Source organism: Pyrus communis, chromosome 2 (assembly GCF_041283825.1).
Source record: "Pyrus communis isolate YQ-2024b chromosome 2, ASM4128382v1, whole genome shotgun sequence".
NCBI lineage: Eukaryota > Viridiplantae > Streptophyta > Magnoliopsida > Rosales > Rosaceae > Pyrus > Pyrus communis.
In genome coordinates, this window is record NC_142566.1 from 10,123,382 (window position 1) to 10,144,446 (window position 21,065).

The following is a 21,065-nucleotide window of genomic DNA, read 5'->3' on the forward strand; positions in this document are numbered from 1 at the left end:
TTCAAGTTTGAGTTGTTGGAATGTTTAGGTGTTTCTTTGATTTCAATGTTTAATTTTAATTCTCTTTGTTTTGTATGAGGAACTAAACCCCCCCTTAGCTAGGGGGTGATTCGAAATATATGTTTATGCTTGCATTTTGATTCAATTTGTTTAACTATTTGATTGATAACCTATTTATGTATGTTTATTGAGAGTGCACGCTTAATTTTCATTCATGAATATGACGCTAGAATATAAGTGAGTTTCACCTAATCGTTATGAACTTATATTCACAAGTAGTGGAGGTTGCTTATAAACAATCGCGTTAAACGAATTCTTGGCATACGTTTCATGCGTATTCCATAGTAACGAATGCCTCGTCAACACTTATAATTTTCATAGAGCGTAATGATTCTTGCTTGTATCTCTATTATGCAATCATGTAGGGGACTTGTGGGGAATGTTTTGAATTGTTGTATGCGCTAACCCATCCAATTCAATAACGTTAGGAAGATTTGAAGGTTAATTAGTGCATCACGGTTAACTTGGGGTGTTGAGAATTCATGGTCTATTGAAATGCAATTGGAAATCGTTTTATTATGCAAGTGTAACATATGTGGAGATGAACCCCTTAGCTATTCTATCATCCATTCATTCCATTTTATCATATTCATATTTACATTCTGTTTTAATTAGAATCTGTGCATTAGTTTTAATTTCGTAAAAACTCAATCCCCCTTTACTTTCTTATTCTTTAGTGCTTAGAATCTGTTTAGTTTATGTTTTAAAGCATTTTGAGTTTTTGGTTTGTCTTAGTATTTTAAAGTTTAGTTTTGCATTCTTTGAGTCTAGTATAGTGTTTTAAACTTTGTTTTTACGTTTTTGAGTCAAATCCAAGTGATTAACAATCCCTCCTAATCCCCGGTCCAGAACGATCCCTACTTATACTTATACTACAATTGTCAAAAAGAGGGTTTAAGTTTGTGTGCGTATAATTATCGCATCAAATTTTGGTCCAAAACCAAATCCCCAAGTGTCTTAGAGTGTCTAATTGGTTCAATTATGTTTTAGATTGTGTTTTTAAGGGTTTTGAGTCAAGTTAGAACCAATTTTCGTCCAAGTTTGTGTTTAGGCTCAAAACTGCCCAGTTTGTGTTTTTAGGCAGTTTTGAGTGTTTTTAGCTTATTTTGAGTCTTCTGGACTTGTTTTGAGTTTTTGTTAAGTGAGTTAAGTGTTTTAAAGGTTAGTTTTATTTATTTGAGTCAGTTTAAAGTGTTTAGCACCCCTAGTTAATCCCCGGTTAGAACGATCCCTACTTACATCATTACTACAATTGTCACAAATAGAGTTTAATTTTTGTGTCACATTCCTAACGCATCAAATTTTGGCGCCGTTGCCGGGGATTAGCAAAGTTGCTAATCCCTTGTCTTGAGTCCTGTTTAAATTGTTTAGTTTTTGTTTTGTTTTAATTTTTGCACCGTGTGTGTGTGTGTTTTGTTTTTGTGCCGTGTATAGGCACCTTATTTTCTTACTTGTGCCGAGTCTATTAAGTTGGTTGCTTATCTTGTTTGCTCTTGTGTGCAGGTACTAGTTTATGACCCGTAGCTCACAACTTGTTCGTGAGCATATCTTCGACTTTGACGGCGATTTCGTGAGGAGTTTGAGAAGAAAAAGGAAAGTGCAAGAGTCTAATCCTCCTAGTCCCGAACCTGAATTAGAAGAGCAAGAAGTTGAGGTTGAAGAGGAGCCCACGACAAGGTTTGAAGAGGAAGTACCAACCATGGCAGCGGACAATCGAACCATCAAGGAGCTTTCTGCCTCGGGTTTGGACAATGCAGCCCCTCTTTGCATCCAATACCCTAGGGCAGCCCCTGAGAAGACCGATGAATTTGAGTTGAAGTCCGGTTTGCTACATCATATACCCAAGTTCCATGGGTTATCAATGGAGGACCCCAATAAGCACTTAAAGGAGTTTGAAGTAGTATGCTCAAGTATGACACCGATGAACGTGGACAGCAACATCTTGAAGATGAAGGCTTTTCCTTTTTCTTTGTTGGAGAAGGCCAAGGATTGGTTGTATGAGTTGGCTCCCGGAACTGTCACATCATGGGAGAGTATGAAGCGAGCCTTCTTAGAGAAGTTCTTTCCGACATCACGAGTCATTCTTCTTCGCAAGAAGATTAGTGGAATTCAGCAAAGCCAAGGTGAATCTTTTCTAACTTATTATGAACGTTTTAAAATCCTTGTTGCTTCATGTCCACAGCACCAAATGAAGGAGGAGCTGCTTCTTCAATAGTTTTACGAAGGTCTCTTACCACTTGAACGGCAAATGTTGGATGCATCCGCGGGAGGAGCTTTAGTGGATAAGACACCCATGGATGCCAAAACTCTCATTGCTAATCGAGCACTCAACGCACAACAATATGAAGGTGTTGGGCAGAGAGACACCCCACGGCCACATCATGTAAATGAGGTAAGTTCTATTTCTGAGTTACAATCCCAAATGGCTAACCTTACGTCTATGTTATCGCAGTTTGTTGAAGGCCCCAAAGCGCAAGGAACTACAATCTATGGTGTATGCTCCATTCAAGGACACCAATCTGATCAATGCCCTCAATTAATTGAGAATGGAGGTTGGGAATCTACTAATGCCGTGGGTTATGGGAATCAAAACCAACCAAGGGGTGCTCCTTTCTCTAATACATACAATCAAGGATGGCGTGACCACCCAAATTTCAGATGGAGAGATGCACCACAATCTGCCCAACAAGGTGGATTCCGACAACCCCCGGGTTTCTTTCCAAGGCCAATGGCACCACAACCACCTCCTCAAGCACAATCATCCCAAACCAACTCAGGTACGTCTATGAATGATGATAAAACATATCAATTATTAACCACAATGGCATAGGGAATGCAGAACCAAGCAAAGGAGGTTAATGAGCTAAAGAAACAAATGGGCCAAATGGCCGAATTTTTGGGACAATTTCGTGAAAATGGTAAGTTACCAAGCACTACGGTGGTCAATCCCAAAGGTGGTTTCGAATCTGCAAAAGCTATCACCCTAAGAAGTGGAAAAGAAGTGGGAAGCAAAGCACATGAATCTGCCCAAAACAAGGAGGATGAGAAGATACAAATTGAAGAAGATAAGCAATCCTACCCCACGGCAAGGGTAGCACCACCCATGCCGCAGCTATCTAAGCCCTCCCATCCGTCCATTTCAGGTAATGTTGTCCCAAATGTTGTGATTTCGAACACTAATCTGCCCAATGTTCCTTTCCCTCGCAGATTTGCATAATCGAAGAAGGAAGAAAGCGAAAAGGACATTTTGAATACCTTTCGAAAAGTCCAAGTAAACATTCCTTTACTTGATGCTATTAAGCTAGTGCCCAGGTATGCAAAGTTTTTAAAAGAGTTATGCACAACTAGGAAAAGAATTTCAAACAAAGAAGTTGTGAAAGTAAGTGAAAATGTATCCGCGGTTTTGCAATGAAAGTTACCTCCAAAGTGTAAGGATCCACGGAGCTTTACTATCCCATGCATAATTGGAAACACTAGATTTGGACAATGCATGTTAGATTTAGGTGCTTCTATTAATGTCATGCCATATTCCATTTATGCATCTATGAACCTTGGTGAGTTAAAACAAGATGGTGTTATAATTCAATTGGCCGATCGTTCTAACGTTTATCCCAAGGGAGTCCTTGAGGATGTTTTAGTGCCGGTCAATCATCTCATATTTCCTGCAGATTTTTATTTCTTAGAAATGGAGGATTTGAGCCATGCTCCATCATTGCCAATCTGAACCTTTGTTTGTTGTCCAAGAGTGCTCGGGAGCCATCTTAAGTGCTAAAACTTAGAGCGTTCTTGATTTAGGAAAGGTCAACTAAAATAGGAAACTTTGGCTTAACTTTCCTACTTCAAGTAGGAATCCTTGTGTGATTAGGAATCCTCGTCCAACTAGGAATCCTCATGTGAGTGGGAAACCTCCTTCAATTTGGAAACCTTCTCGTAATTGGAATCCTCGTCGTAGTAGAAATCCTTGTGACATCAACTCTTCAATTTCGTCCATTCCTTTTGCTCCAAGCATAAGCTATCCAATTTGTGCCCAAAAGTGCTCCAAAAGGCTCCAAAATGCATCCTTTCGCCAAATACGTCTTATGAACCTGAAAACACACAAAAGAAGCTTAAAGAACTAAAATAACTAAGAACTAATAACATAAATGCACGAAAACAAGCAAACTAAGTCGCATAAATATGCTCCTATCAATAATATGTGTTGATAAATTCCAGTTGTGATTTCATAAATTGTGAATGCAATTTACTTAACCGTTTGATGGATAACTTATTCTTGTATGTTGATTAGGGAGGCCTACTTAATTTACATGCTTGAATTTGGTGCTAGAATATAAGGGTGTTTCACATAATCGTCACAATCTTATATTCACAAGTAGTTAAGGTTGTTTTCACAATCATGTTAAGTAAATTCCTAGCATGAGTGTCATGATGTCATAGCTACAAGTGCTTTGTCAATACTTATGATTTCCATTGAACGTAATGATCTTTGATTGTATCTATTATGATGTCATGTAGGGGACTTTTGAAGAATGCTTTGGGTTGTCGTATGATGTCATCCAATCCACTAACTTAACGGAAATTTGAGGGTTAATTAGTGATGTCACGGTTAATCTGGGGTGTTGAGGTTCATGGTTTATCGGAAAAGCAACTGGAAATCAATTTATGTTTGAATGTATCATGTGTGGAGAAGTATCCCTTGGCTATTTCATCATCCATTGGTTTTTCTTAATTTCGTCAAAAATCTGTTTTAAGTTTTTAATTCATTTGTTTTTCTTTTAAATTCGTCCAAAATCAAATCCCCTTTACTTACTTGTTCCAAATCTGTCCAAAAGTGTCTTTTTGAGTCTTTTGAGTCAACCAATTCTATTTTCGTCCAAATTGAGTCCTAGAGTCTAGTTTGAGTCTTTTTTATTGTTTTGTGTTGTTTTGAGTCTTTTAAGTTTGTTTTGAGTCATATAAGTTTAGTTAAGAGTCTTTTGAGTTTGTTTAAGTGTTTTGAAGCATATTTTTGTATCTTTGAGTCAGGTTTCATTAGATTAGCAATCCCTCCTAATCCCCGGCCTAGAACGATCCCTGCTTATATCTATACTACAATTGTCAAAAAGAGGGTTTAATTTGTGTGCTATCTTTTATCACATCACACCACCCTACCATCCTAAATCCATTCACAACCCAGAAAATCATCCACAAATCACCCTAGACTCTTGTGCCGTGACTTTGCAAGGAAGAAGAGAAGAAAGAAGAAGCCTTGGACGCTTGTGCATTCAAGTTGGAGTGTTGGAACGTTTTTAGGTGTAATCTATCTTTTGTTTTCAAAGTTTAACTCTATTTTCCTTGGTTTTGTTGTGAACATGAGAGGCTAAAACTCGTTTTAGCTAGGGGATGCTTTGAAACCATGATTACGTTTATGATATGAGTTGATTAATTCTAGTTGTGATTTCATAAATTGTGAATGCAATTTACTTAACCGTTTAATGGATAACTTATTCTTGTATGTTGATTAGGGAGGCCTACTTAATTTGCATGCTTGAATTTGGTGCTAGAAGATAAGGGAGTTTCACATAATCGTCACAAACTTGTATTCGCAAGTAGTTAAGGTTGTTTTCACAATCATGTTAAGTAACTTCCTAGCATGAGTATCATGATGTCATAGTTACAAGTGCTTTGTCAATACTTATAATTTTCATTGAACGTAATGATCTTTGATTGTATCTCTATTATGATGTCATGTAGGGAACTTTTGAAGAATGCTTTGGGTTGTCGTATGATGTCATCCAATCCAATAACTTAAGGAAAATCTGAGGGTTAATTAGTGATGTCACGGTTAATCTGGGGTGTTGAGGTTCATGGTTTATCGGAAAAGCAACTGGAAATCAATTTATGTTTGAATGTATTATGTGTGGAAAAGTACCCCTTAGCTATCTAGTCATCCATTGGTTTTTCCCAAATTCGTCCAAATCTCTTTTAAATATTTTATTTACTTGTTTTTCTCTTAAATTTGTCCAAAACCAAATCCCCTTTACTTAATTGTCTTAAATCTGTCCAAAAGTGTGTTTTTGAGTCTTTTGAGTCATAACTAATGCTATTTTCGTCCAAACTAAGTCTTAGAGTCTAAATTGAGTCTTTTTTATTTTTTTTGAGTTGTTTTGAGTCTTTTAAGTTTGTTTTGAGTCATACAAGTTTAGTTAAGAGTCTTTTGAGTTTGTTTAAGTGTTTTGAAGCATATTTTTATATATTTGAGTCAATTTCTATTAGATTAGCAATCCCTCCTAATGCCCAGCCTAGAACGATCCCTACTTATATCTATACTACAATTGTCAAAAAAAGGGTTTAATTTGAGTGCTATTTTTTATCACATCAAATTTTTGGCGCCGTTGCCGGGGATTAGCAACTTTGCTAATCCCCTGTTGTTTCTTTGTGTTTCTTTTTCATATATCTTTGTTTTAGCTACTGACCTTGTTTCTTTTCTTGTTTGTAGGTACTAGTTTATGACTCGTAGTTCTCGACCTATTCGTGCAAAGATCTTGGATTTTGACGACGATTTTGAGCGCACTTTGAGAAGGAAGAAGAAGGACCCAGAACTTCACCAATCAAGTTCTAGTTTGGCTTCTAATTTTGAGGAGGAAGAGGAACCCACAGCAAGGGAGGAAGAAGAGGTCTAAACCATGGTAGCGGACAACCGTACAATCAAGGAGCTTTCCGGTTCGGGAATGGACAATGCCGCACCATTATGCATCCAATACCCAAGGGCGGCTCAAGATAAAACTGACGCATTTGAATTGAAGTCAAGTTTGTTGCACCACATTTCGAAGTTCCATGGACTGTCCATGGAGGATCCCAACAAGCATTTAAAGGAGTTCGAGGTGGTGTGTTCAAGCATGACTCCAATTAATGTTGATAGTAATATTTTGAAGATGAAGGCCTTTCCATTCTCATTATTGGAGAAGGCCAAGGATTGGTTATACGAACTAGCACCCGGAACGGTCACTTCTTGGGAGAGCATGAAAAGGGCGTTTCTTGAGAAGTTCTTTCCTACTTCAAGAGTCATCCTCTTGAGGAAGAAGATTAGCGGAATCTAACAAAGTCAAGGGGAGTCTTTTCCGACGTACTATGAGCGTTTTAAAGCCCTTGTTGCATCATGTCCTCAACATCAAATGAAGGAGGAGCTTCTACTTCAATACTTCTATGAAGGCCTTCTTCCCATTGAAAGGCAAATGCTTGATGCCTCGGCGGGAGGTGCGTTGGTGGACAAAACTCCCATGGCAACCAAGAACCTAATTGCGAACTGGGCTCTCAATGCACAACAATATGAAGGAATTGGGCAAAGGGACACCCCACTGCAACAAGTGCATGAGGTAAGTTCTCAATCCGACATTCAAACTTAATTAGCTAATCTTACTTCTATTGTGTCTCAGATGGCCGAAGGAATGATGATACAAGGACCAATTTTATGTGGCGTATGTTCTATCCATGGACACCCTTCGGAAAGTGCCCTCAACTGATTGAGAATGGGGGATGGGAGAGTGCAAATACCATTGGATTTCTAGGCCAAAATCAGCCAAGGAATGATCCATATTCCAACACATACAATCCGGGTTGGAGAGACCATCCAAACTTCAAGTGGAGGGAACCTCAACAACCTCAACAACAAGGAGGCTTTAGGCAACAACCCCCGGGGTTCTACACCAAACCATACGGCACTAATCCAAACCTATCCCAATCCGCCCAAAACAATCAAGGTACGTCTTTGGACAATGCTACACTTCTTAAGTTTCTTACCAATTTGTCTCTGGGGCAAGAGAATCAAACTAAAGCTATGCAAAACCAAGACAAAAGGGTGGACCACTTGGAGAAGCAAATTGGGCAGATTGCGGAGTTTGTGGGACAATTTCGAGACCAAGGCAAGCTCCCAAACTCAACCATTGTCAATCCAAAGGGAGGGTTCGAATCTGCCAAAGCAATCACCTTGAGGAGTGGAAAAGAAGTTGGCACTACATCCACACCATCCAAAACAGGTCTTAATGAAGATCAAAAGTTGCAATTGGAAGAGGAGGAGCCAAGCAAGCCCATGGCAAGGGTAGAAGCATCCTTGCCGCAAGCACCTAAGGACCCTAATGCATCCAACTCATCCAATTCGGCCACCAAAGGTAAGTTGGGTTCAAATTCGATTAATTCTAACCCCATTCCACCCAATGTTCCTTGTATTATTGGCCAAACTAAGTTCGAACATGCTATGTTAGACTTAGGAGCTTCAATTAACGTCATGCCATACTCTATTTATGCCTCCATGAACCTTGGTGAATTGAAAAATGATGGTGTGATTATTCAATTGGCCGATATATCTAATGCCTATCCAAAGGGAGTATTGGAAAATGTCTTAGTGCAGGTGAATAACTTGATCTTTCTGGCGGATTTCTTTGTTCTTGAAATCTTGGTTTTGCTTTCATCTTCAAAATATTCCCATCGACGTTAATGGGTGTCATGCTTGAGCATACAACTTCAAATCCATGGACAGCCCATGGTACTTGGGAATATGATGCAGCAAGCTTAACTTCAATTCGAACTCATCGGTCTTGCCTTGGGCTGCCCTAGGATATTGAATGGACAATGGCATGGCATTATCTAATCCCGAGGCAGAAAGCTCCTTGATTGTTCGATTATCCATCGCAATGACTTGTTCTTCTTCCTCCACTTTTTCTTCTTCAGATTCGGCCTCAGAACTAGAACTAAGTGGATTAGGTTCTGGTTGCTTCCTCTTTCTTCTCAAAGTTCGTTCAAAATCGTCGTCAAACTCCATGATATTCTCACGAACGAGATGAGAACTACGAGTCATACACTTGTACCTAGAACAAGGAAACAAAACAAATCAGCAACCCTTATAGAGGGTACGGCAAACACACAAAAACTATGAAACAAGGCACGATAAACACTAAAATAAAGAACAAATAAACACGACACTCTTGACCTTAAGACACACTTTGACACGACACAAACACAAGGGATTAGCAAGTTTGCTAATCCCCGGCAACGGCGCCAAAATTTGGTGTGAAAATTATGTTAACACACAAATTAAACCATATTTGTGACAATTGTAGTATATATGCAAGTAGGGATCGTTCTAACCGGGGATTAACTAGGGATGCTAATCTACTCTAAACTGACTTAAAAACACAAAATTAAACTTTAAAACACTTACCTAGACCTATATGATTCAAAACAACTTAAAAAGACTCAAAACAGCCCAAAACACTCAAATAGACTCAAACTAGACTCTAAAGGGTGATTTGGACGAAATTTAACTAACTTAGACTCAAAACCCTAATTTGGACAGATTCAAATACTTTTCTAACTAATCTAACACACTTAATAAAATGGGGAATTGATTTGGACGAAATTAATTAAAATGGACAGATTGCAATTTAAACAGATTAGGCACTAAACTAGGTGAATTGAATGGGAAAAAGGCTAGTTAGGGGGTTCTTCTCCACACATGCACATATGTAACATAAATTGATTTCCAGATTTTATTCCTTTTAAACCATGAATGACAATGCCCCAAATTAATTGTGAAAAGCACAAATTAACTCTCAGATTTTCCTAGTTTCATTGAATTGGATGGAATACGCATCGACAATCAAATTATTCTTATCAAATTCCCTACATGAACTGCATAATAGAGATAAAATCAAAGATCATTAAGCTCTTTGAAAACCCTAAGCATTGACTAGACATTCGTAACTATGAATTGCATGATACTCTTGCCTAGAATTTACTTAATACAATCATGACTAGTGATTTCCACTACTTATGAATATAAGGTCATAACGATTAGGTGAAATTCTCTTATATCCTAGCATCAAATTCATGTATGAAAACTAAGTATGCATCCTTAATTAACACACAAGAACAAGTTCTCAATAAATCAATTAAGTAAATCACATCCACAATTCAAGAAACAAAATCTGGAGGAAATCAATTCATATAAAACATATGCCCATGGTTTCGAATTCACCCCTAACTAAGAAAAACTTAGTTACACATGTTCATAACAATTGAGAAGCAAATTAAAATAAACATGGAAACGAAACGAGGGAAGAAAGAACTCCCAAAGTCTCCAATGGATGCAGATTTCTTGCGGCACAAGGTCTCCTCCTCCTATGGAAGCAACGACACTCCTTCTTCTCCCTAGGACTTGCGGCACAAGATGTGTTTTCTGAATGAATGGTGGTTGCTATGAATGGATGGATGAATTGAAGGATGGATGGCTGCCTAAGGTGTCTCAAGGGGTGCGGCAACTTTAGGTTTAATATATATATATATATATATATATATTGCAATCAGATTTAGGGTTAAAACTAGCCAATATAAGTGTTTAGGGCCCCTAAGTTGCGGCATGGGTTTAGGGAATTAAATCCTAGCCCAATCAATCTCAGATATGGACTTATACAATCCAAATCCAAGAGAAAAAGGGCCAAATAAAATCAGAATCCAAACAGAAATAGGTTTAAGAATTTTCGTCCAAAATTGGGCCTTCTAGAAGCTAAGTGTCTTATGGCTGATTTTGGGTCTTCTAGAAGGCATAAAAGGGGGGGAAGGTGTGGCACCCTTTTAGGGTCAGATAGGGCTCTAGAAATTAGGTTTTTAGGTCCACTTGCAGCTAGGATTAAGGTGGAACAAGATTAGGTTAGGATAAGATAGGATAAGGTTTGGATAAGATAAGATTGGATAAGGTTTTGGATAATGTTTCCTCTTTTCTTGCACTTTCCTTATCTTCTTTGTCATGAACTTTCCTTTTCTAATTTGTAGCATGTTTCTAACCTCTTTTGACTCCAAATTCGTCCAACCATGTTGCTCCATACACAAGGTATCCAAAGTAAGCCCAAAACTGCTCTAAAAGGCTCAAAATTGCATTTTCTTGCCAAGTTTGTTATTAGGACCTACAAACAAACGAAAATAGCTCAAAACACTATAATAAGTAGTAATTAGCTCACTAAATGTAAGGAAATAACATAACTAAGTAGCATAAATATGCTCCTATCATTTGACATTGAAATTCGAGACAAAAAAGGGAGAGAGAATGTGGTTGCTGATCATCTAAGTCGTTTGGTGTGCAATGAGGACTCCTTACCCATCTAAGAGACATTCCCTGATGAGCAATTGTTGTCCATTAAGGTAAGTGAACCTTGGTATGCCGATTTGGTGAACTTTTTGGTGTCAAAACGTGTTCCAAGCACCATAGCTAGGCACCATCGTGATAAACTTAAGAAGGAGGCACGGTTTTATGTATGGGATGACCCATATTTGTGGAAATTTTGTGCATATCAGATTGTTCGTCGTTGTGTGCATGATTGTAAATTTAATTCAATTCTAACATTTTGTCAAACTTATGCATGTGGTGGACATTTTGGCACACAACGCACTGCCCTTAAGGTGTTAGAATGTGGTTTTTATTGGCCTACAATCTTTAAAGATGCTAGAACTTTTTGTCTAACTTGTGATCTTTGTCAACGAATGGGAAATATAGGTGCAAGGGACCAAATGCCGTAAACACCCATCTTTAATGTTGAAATTTTTGATGTTTAGAGCATTGATTTCATGGGACCTTTCCCTTCTTTATTTCGTTTCACTTACATTTTGCTTGCGGTTGATTATGTCTCAAAATGGGTGGAAGCTAAGGCCACCCGTACTAATGATTCTAGAGCTGTTGCAGATTTTATCAAAACTAACATCTTTGCTAGATTTGGGATGCCTAGAGTGTTTATTAGTGATGGAGGGTCTCACTTTTGCAATCGTACCATCAAGGCATTGCCCAAGAAGTATCAAGTCACACATAAGGTTTCAACTCCTTACCATCCTCAAACCAATGGCCAAGCCGAGGTGTCTAATAGAGAAACCAAGCAAATCTTGGAGAAAACCGTTGGGCCAACAAGAAAAGATTGGAGCATGCATTTGGAGGATGCATTGTGGGCTTATAGAACAGCTTACAAAACACCCATAGGGATGTCACCTTTTCGGCAAGTCTATGGCAAACCATGCCATCTCCCCGTGGAGTTAGAATACAAGGCTCATTGGGCGATCAAGACATTCACCATGGACATAGATGCGGCTGGAATGCATAGGAAGTTGCAATTGAATGAACTTGAGGAAATTAGGCTTGAAGCATATGGGAATGCTTGCATTTACAAGGAAAAGACCAAGGCTCTCCATGACAAGATGATCCGAAGCAAAAAGTATTACTTTTTAATTCTCGCCTTCGTTTATTTCCTGGTAAGTTACGTTCTAAATGGATTGGGCCCTTTGTTGTTACTAATGTTTTTCCATATGGTGCAGTTTAAATCCAAAGCTTGAGGAATGGCCAAGAATTCACGGTGAATGGGCATCGTTTGAAGCCCTATTATGCACATGTTAAAGGGCAGGTTGTGGAGGACATCACTCTCCATGCCGTGGGCTCCACTTGAGGCTAAGAAGAATGTTCGTCCAGCTGCACGACGTTAAAGCAAGCGCTTCTTGGGAGGCAACCCATGCATTCAACTAGAGAGGACTTAGGCAATCCAACAATTCATTCAACTAAATCAGATTTCCGTTCCTAAACTTCTCTCTTTATTGTTTTTATTTCGTCATGTTAGTTAGTTTATGTTGCTTGTTTGAATGTGAGTCTTTGTTTGAAACATTGAGGACAATGTTTGATTTAAGTGTGGGGAGGTGAACAAGTTGTTTTTGCATGATTTTACATGATTTTCGTGGGATTTTATCACCTATCACTTATAATGTTGTTTCTCACTGTTTTTAAGTGTTTTTAGAGAGTTTTGAAGTGTTTTCATGTCTTTTAATCAGAAAATCCGAAAATTTACAAAAGAATTGCAAAATGGTTTTGAAAAACCCAAAAAGAGTTGTTTTAAAGTTGTTTTTTGTAGGTTTGTTTGTGTCTTAGGATACCTTCCAACACAATGATGAAGATTTGGTTTTTAATTGCATGACTATTAAAGAATGTTGTAAACATGGCTGGAAGTTGATTTATGCTTTGGTTTATGCTTGGTTATGGTTATAGTTTATGAATTCACATGTAATCACAAAGAGAAAATCAGTTTTTGTAACATGCTTGAAGGAAGGAACTCAAACTAACGCTACATCATTGAGAGACTTGAGCCTATAATGTTCTTTGGAGAGTATAATCTGTGATTTCTTGTTTTCTAAAGTCGTTGCATGATCTCATCATTCTTTGCTTGGTTGCTACTTGGAATGCATTTCATTATAGTTCCAAATACTAGAACTTATGCCCATTTCATTCAAAGCATGACATTGATTGCATAACATACAATAAGATGGAGTTGTTTAGTTAAGCCAAAACCAAAAAGCCTTATCCCTTTTTCATTTGTATTGTAGGATTAACCACTTTTGAGCCTTTTCAGGCCTATGTTCTTTGTTAACCACATCTTTCCTACCTAGCCTAGATTAGGACTTTCCATACCCTTGTTCTTAAAGGATAGTGAAGCATGACTTAGAATGAATTCCTTTTCATCAACATATTGCAGAAAACAAGTGTGGGGGAAGGTAATAGGGCACGGCAAAGAAGAAAATAAAGAAAAAAAATTCGTGGAAAAATAAAAAGAGAAGAGAAAAGTTGAAAAAAGAAAGAAAAAGAGTTGAAAAATAAGTGAGAATGAACTCACAAATGTTGGTTGTTGAAGAAAGGGCCCAAAAGTTTGAATTTGACCCTATGTGTTGCATGGATCTTCCCTTGTGTTTAAAAGTTACTTTATGCCATCAAAAGCGAGTTGAAGTGTCCATTTCATTACTTTGCTTCCTATTGCTTGAAGAACCTTTGTTTTTCTTTACCTTTCTTTGTTAACCAATACCCTTAGCCTCATTACAACCCTCAACTTCTATCTTGATGTTATGTGTTCAATATGTGGAGTTTGAATTTGGTATGAGCATATGGAATCACTGGTTCTCGTTCTAAGTAGTAGCATTCCATTCATGAGATCATATACATGTCATGGTCGTAAATCCATAAAATGCTTTCTTTGATATAACATACGCGAGTGTTAGTCTTCATGTTTAAATCAATCTTCTCACATATACCTAGTGTAGGGTGTGTAGTTAGAAATTCTGTGTGAAAATTGAGAGCATTCTAGTGAGGAATTGAGGGAATTCTCTAAAGCATGTTACTACATTCAAAACGTTGTTTTAATTGATTAAATGTGAACTAGTAAGTGGTAACTATGGCTAAGTGTTTGCTAAAGTGTAAAGAAAGTCAAAAACCGTGGGAATGATGTTCTTTAATGTGTCATGTTCGTTGGAAATCCTTGAGGTACATGTTGGAAGGTTTAGAATGTGTTTTGTTTTGTTTTGTTTGTGGTTTCTTTTGTTTTGTTTTGCTCAAGGACTAGCAAAAGCTAAGTGTGGGGGAATTTGATAGGAGCATATTTAGGTGACTTAGTTAGCTTGTTTTCATGCATTTATGTTGTTAGTTCTTAGTTATTTTAGTAGTTTAATCTATTTTCGTGTGTTTTTAGGTTCACATGGCTAAGGAAGTGAAAAGGTGTATTTTGGAGAAAAATTGGACTTGGAATGGATAGCATATGCTTGGAGCAAAAGGAATGGACGAAATTGAAGACCTAAAGGTGTTAGGATTCCTAATCACAAGAGGATTCCTAATCAAAAGAGGAATCCTAGTCAAAGAAGGTTTCCTACTTGAAGTAGGAAAGTTAAGCCAAGGTTTCCTATTTTGGTTTAACCTTTCCTAATCCTTAAAGGCTCCTTGTTTCAGCATCATGGAAGACTTCTATACATTCTAGGACATAAACCAAACTCTCCTTGCAACATAAAGCCTTGCCGTGCAACTCATTGTATTTCCCTTCCTTGCCGTGCAAGGGAGGTCCTTGTTTCCTACTCTAAGTCATTAAAACACATTCCCTTTTCACCTCAATCTCAGCCACACCTCACATACCTTTTCTATTCCAAAATCCTGGCCCAAATTCAGAATTAAAGTCACATTCCCTTTTTCCTATCATTGGCTGCAAGTTCCATCCCTTTCCCTTTTAATTTCTGACTTTAAGATTCCTTTTTCTGATGGATTTGGGGTCTAAATCCTTTCCTAAACTATGTAATAAACTCTAGGGATTCTTTCTCTCAAATAAATACCAAGGCCGCACCTTTCATTCAACGCGAATCACTCTCATACACAACCTGCCATCATTCACAGAAACAACCCTTCTTTGTGACAACCTTCCAACCATTCTTCCACCATTCATACACATTCATACCTTCATCCAAGCATCCATACACCATCTCCAAACTTTGCCGTACCACCCTACCATCCTAAATCCATTCACAGCCCATAAAATCATCCACAAATCACCCTAGACTCTTGTACCGTGACTTTGCAAGGAAGAAGAGAAGAAAGAAGAAGCCTTGGACATTTGTGCATTCAAGTTGGAGTGTTGTAATGTTTTTAGGTGTAATCTATCTTTTGTTTTCAATGTTTAACTCTATTTTCCTTTGTTTTGTTGTGAACATGAGAGGTTAAAACTCGTTTTAGCTAGGGGATGCTTTGAAACCATGATTACGTTTATGATATGAGTTGATTAATTCCGGTTGTGATTTCATAAATTATGAATGCAATTTACTTAACCGTTTAATGGATAACTTATTCTTGTATGTTGATTAGGGAGGCCTACTTAATTTGCATGCTTGAATTTGGTGCTAGAATATAAGGGAGTTTCACATAATCGTCACAAACTTGTATTTGAAAGTAGTTAAGGTTGTTTTCACAATCATGTTAATTAAATTCCTAGCATGAGTATCATGATGTCATAGTTACAAATGCTTTGTCAATACTTATGATTTTCATTGAACGTAATGATCTTTGATTGTATCTCTATTATGATGTCATGTAGGGAACTTTTGAAGAATGCTTTGGGTTGTCGTATGATGTTATCCAATCCAATAACTTAAGGAAAATCTGAGGGTTAATTAGTGATGTCACGATTAATCTGGGGTGTTGAGGTTCATGGTTTATCGGAAAAGCAACTGGAAATCAATTTATGTTTGAATGTATTATGTGTGGAAAAGTACCCCTTAGCTATCTAATCATCCATTGGTTTTTCCCAAATTCGTCCAAATCTCTTTTAAATCTTTTATTTATTTATTTTTCTCTTAAATTCGTCCAAAACCAAATCCCCTTTACTTACTTGTCTTAAATATGTCCAAAAGTGTGTTTTTGAGTCTTTTGAGTCAAAATAATGCTATTTTCGTCCGAACTAAGTCGTAGAATCTAAATTGAGTCTTTTTGATTGTTTTGAGTCTTTTAAGTTTGTTTTGAGTCATACAAGTTTAGTTAAGAGTCTTTTGAATTTGTTTAAGTGTTTTGAAGCATATTCTTATATATTTGAGTCAATTTCTATTAGATTAGCAATCCCTCCTAATCCCCGGCCTAGAACGACCCCTATTTATATCTATACTACAATTGTCAAAAAGAGGGTTTAATTTGAGTGCTATTATTTATCACATCAGTGGAGCACAAGGAGCACGCCACTACCCTAAAAACACCCAATATGGCCGTGCCTAGTGATAAAATTGGCGAGATGGTGGCTGCCCTAGGGCATTGCCACAACATCCTAGTAAGTCTCCAATCCTAATTCCAATTCCCATTTCAACTAATAGGTTGTTACCTTCTTTGGTGCAGGTACCCAGTCGATTTCAAGGTGGTGGGAGCATTTACATGGACTTTAGGAACCAAAACACCACAATTAGGGAGGATCACTATCCCCTCCCATTCATTGAGCCATACTATGAGCACTTTGAGGGCATGGAGTGGAGGATATATCCCTCCATGCCGTGAGCCCTATTGAAGATTAAAAGAAGTTATCGTCTGGCTGGAAGACGTTAAAGCTAGTGCTTCTTAGGAGGCAACCCATGTGTTCGAACGAGGAGATGATGGAACTCTAGCTCCACAACCAGATTTGCGTCCCTAAATCCTACTCTTTATTGCCTTTTCTTTGCCATGCTTGTCATGTTTGTAGTTGTGTTATTTGTTTGGTTGTTTGTGAGTCTATGCTTAAAACATTGAGGACAATGTTTGTTTTAAGTGTGGGGGGGGGGGGGGGGGTAAACAAGTTATTTTTGCATGATTTTCATGGGTTTTTATCACCTATCACTTCTAAAGTTGTTTCTCACTGTTTTTAAGTGTTTTTAGTGTGTTTTGAAGTGTTTTTTTGTGTCTTAAGCAGAAAATCCGAAATTTTGAAAAAAAAAACAAAACAAAATCAAAAAAAGTGTTTGAAAAACCCAGAAAGAGTCGTTTTTGTGTGTTTGTTTGTGTCTTAGGGTACCTTCCAACACAATGATGAGGATTTGGTTTTTAATTGCATGACTATTAAAGAAACTACAAACATGGATGGAAGTTTGATATGCTCTTTGGTTTATGCTTAGTTGTAGTTGATATTTACGAATTCACATGTAATCACAAAAAAGGAAAAAATCAGTTTTCGTAACATGGTTGAAGGAAGAAACTCAAACTAACGCTACAACCTTGAGAGACTTAAGCCTAAACATTCTTTGCAGAGTTATTAATCTTGATTTCTTGTTTTCTAAAGTCATTGCATGATCTCATTATTCTTTGCTTAGTTGCTACTCAGAATGCGTTTCATCACTGTAGTTCCAAATACTAGAACTCATACCCGTTTCATTCAAAGCATGAAATTGATTAGCATAACAAATAGCAAGATGAAGTCGTTTAGTTTCACATGTATTGTAGGATTAGCCCCTTTGAGCCTTATGTAGCCTATTCTCTTTGTTAACCACATTATCCTTACCTAGCCTAGCATAGGAATACCCATACCCTTGTTCTTAAATGAATGTGAAGCATGACTTAGAGGGAATTCCTTTTGTTCTACAAATTGCAGAAAAACAAGTATGGGGGAAGGATTTATATGAAAGAAAAATATAAAAAAAAGAGTTGAAAACAAGTGAGAATGAACTCACAAGTATTGATTGTTGAAGAAAGGGTCGAAAAGTTTGAATCTGGCCCTAAGTTTTGTGTGAATCTTCCTTTGGGGTTCAAAGTTGATTTCTGCATTCAAAAGTGAATTCTAAGTGTTTAGTTCATTACGTTGCTTACTATTGCCTTAAGAACTTTTGTTTATCCTTACCTTTCTTTGTTAGCCAATACCTTAGCCCCGTTACAACCCTTAGACTTCTATCTTGATTGTTATGTGTTTCAATATGTGGAGTTTGAAATTGGTTTGAGCATATGGTATCCCTGGTTCTCGCGTCTAAGTAATGGCATTCCATTCATGAGATCGTATCATATACATGTTAATAATTCCAGAAAGTGCCTTATTTCATTATACATATGTGAGTGCTAGTTTACATGTTTACATCAATCTTCTCACATATACCTAGTGTAGGGAGTGTAGTCAGAAAATCTGTGTGAAAATAGAGAGTATATCTTGTGAGGAATTGAGGGATTCTACTACATTCAAAATCATGTTTTTAATTTATTAAATGCGAGCTAGTGAGTGGTAACTATGATTAAGTATGTGCTCAAGGGTAGGGATAACTAAAATCTATGTGAGTGGTGATCTTTAATGTGTCATGTTGCATTGGAAATCCCTGAGGTAATGTTGGAAGGTTTAGGTTGTGTTTTGTTTGTTTTGTTTATTTCGTTTTGCTTGAGGACTAGCAAAAGCTAAGTGTGGGGGAATTTGATAAGAGCATATTTATGCTACTTAGTTATGTTATTTCCTTGCATTTAGTGAGCTAATTACTACTTATTATAGTGTTTTAAGCTATTTTCGTTTGTTTGTAGGTCCTAATGACAAAGTTGTCAAAAAAAGGCAATTTTTAGCCTTTTAGAGCAGTTTTGAGCCTTTCCCCCTTTTATGCCTTCTAGAACACCCAAAATCAGCCACTAAACACTTAGTTTCTGATAGGAGCATATTCATGCGACTTAAATGGCTTGTTCTCGTGCATTTACGTTATGTTTCTTTAGTTATTTTAGTACTTTAAGCTATTTTCGTGTGTTTGTAGGCCGAAAGGGCTAAAGGAGCAAAAAGATGCATTTTGGAGACTTTTGGAGCACTTTTGGGCTAAGGATGGATAGCTTATGCTTGGAGCCAAAGTGTTGGACGAAATTGAAAACCTAATTGAAGACCAAAGTGTTGGAACCTTGTTCCCTTTAGTTTTAGGATATTTAAACCTTTCCTATATCCTTAGTCGTGCATAACATTCCAACATTCCACTCCTTCATTCACCACTTATCATATCATACACTTATCTTATCATCACCACATATCATTCATTTATTACTTATCATATCATTCATTCATCTACATATCAAAAACCACTTATCATTCATTTATTACTTATCATATCATTCATTCATCTACATATCAATAACCACTTATCTTACCACTCAACATATCACTCAACATATCATACACTTATCATTTATCATACTCATAATTATCTACACATTACAACCTAAAACACATGCACATTCACCCACATGCACAAACACACATTATTGCCGTGCACATTCCATTGCACTCCTCCTTTCATTTTCAGCCACATTCCACATGCATTTGCACATGCATTCCCTCACCAAGAAATCATTCAACACATGCATTCACTCTTTAATTCACATGCATTCACACACACTTCACACAAACAAACAACTCAAAACCGTGAGCTCCCATTCCTTTATGCCATTTTCAGATTTCCACCCACTAACCTAGTCATCAACACATGCACTTCCACCTTTCATCCACAATGATTCATGATTCATTCACTTTGCATCCTTTAATTCAATCACATACTTTCCCATTGTATAATACATCCACATGCATCTTTAACCAACAAACATTACAACCACATGCACTCCCATTCACTCAATGCCGTGGGTTCCCTTTGCTCCCCTTGTGCAATTCCAGTTTTCACATGTGTCCTAGCTGTTTTTCCATCATTCCTCCACACAAATGCTTAAACAAACAGCCATATGTTCCCTCCACTACCCCTATAAATACCCTAGCATTCATTCATTCATGCATATCTCATTTTTCATACACAACACACCACAAACACTTCCATCTTCTCCCTAGCCGTGAGTCTCTCCATTTTCTGCACCATTCCCTTCCCTTTCTCCTCCATTTCTTCCATTTCCATAATCCCCCAATCCATTCAACACACCAACAACATCCCTTAGTCCTTGTGCTACAACGAAGACGAAGAGAAGAGGGCCTAAACATTCATACAATTCACGTTTGAGTTGTTGGAATGTTTAGGTGTTTCTTTGATTTCAATGTTTAAATTCAATTCTCTTTGTTTTGTAATATGAGGAATGGAAGAGAAGAGTGCCTAAACGTTCATACAATTCAAGTTTGAGTTGTTGGAATGTTTAGGTGTTTCTTTGATTTCAAAGTTATGAGGAACTAAACCCTTTTTGGCTAGGGGTGATTTCAATACCATGATTATTTATGTGATATGAATTGATGAATTCCGGTTATGAACTCTTGATTCGTGAATGCAATTGGCTTAACTATTTGATGATTAACTTATTTGTGTTTGTTGATTGAGGGTCAACACTTAATTAGCATGCATGAATATGTGGCTAAAGTTTAAGAAGGTTTCACATAATCGTTACTAACTTATACTTGAAAGTAGTGAAGGTCGCTTGTCACGATTGCGTTAAGTTTAATTCTTAGCATGAGTAACATGATGTCATAGTTGCAAATGCTTTGTCAATGCTTATGGTTTTTGGTGCGAGATTTACTTGACACTCAAATTAAACCCTCGTTTGACAATTGTAGTAGAATGGATAAGTGAGGGATCGTTCTAGACCGGGGATTAGGAGGGCTTGCTAAAACCTTCTAAATTGACTTAAAAACATAAAAACTAAATTAAAATACTCTTAACAAGACTACTAGGACTCAGAATGGCTTTGAAAAACTCAAATTGTCTAAAACAATCAAATTGACTCAAATAGAAGCTAGAACTTGATTTAGACG

The 21,065-nt window shown here is 37.3% G+C and overlaps 1 protein-coding gene and 1 pseudogene across 1 annotated transcript in view; one reads left to right on the plus strand and one right to left on the minus strand.

Moving 5' to 3' along the window:
* The first annotated feature begins 1,573 nt into the window (after window positions 1-1,573).
* Window positions 1,574-5,380, plus strand: LOC148698556 (uncharacterized; annotated as a pseudogene).
* Window positions 5,381-7,331: 1,951 nt separating this feature from the next.
* The window catches only part of LOC148698557 (uncharacterized), a 53,372-nt gene continuing 39,638 nt past the window's right edge, over window positions 7,332-21,065 (minus strand). Inside the window, exon 4 of the mRNA XM_088678325.1 lies at window positions 7,332-7,394. Coding sequence (XP_088534451.1) covers window positions 7,332-7,394 — 63 coding nt within the window. The remainder of the gene's footprint in view (window positions 7,395-21,065) is intronic.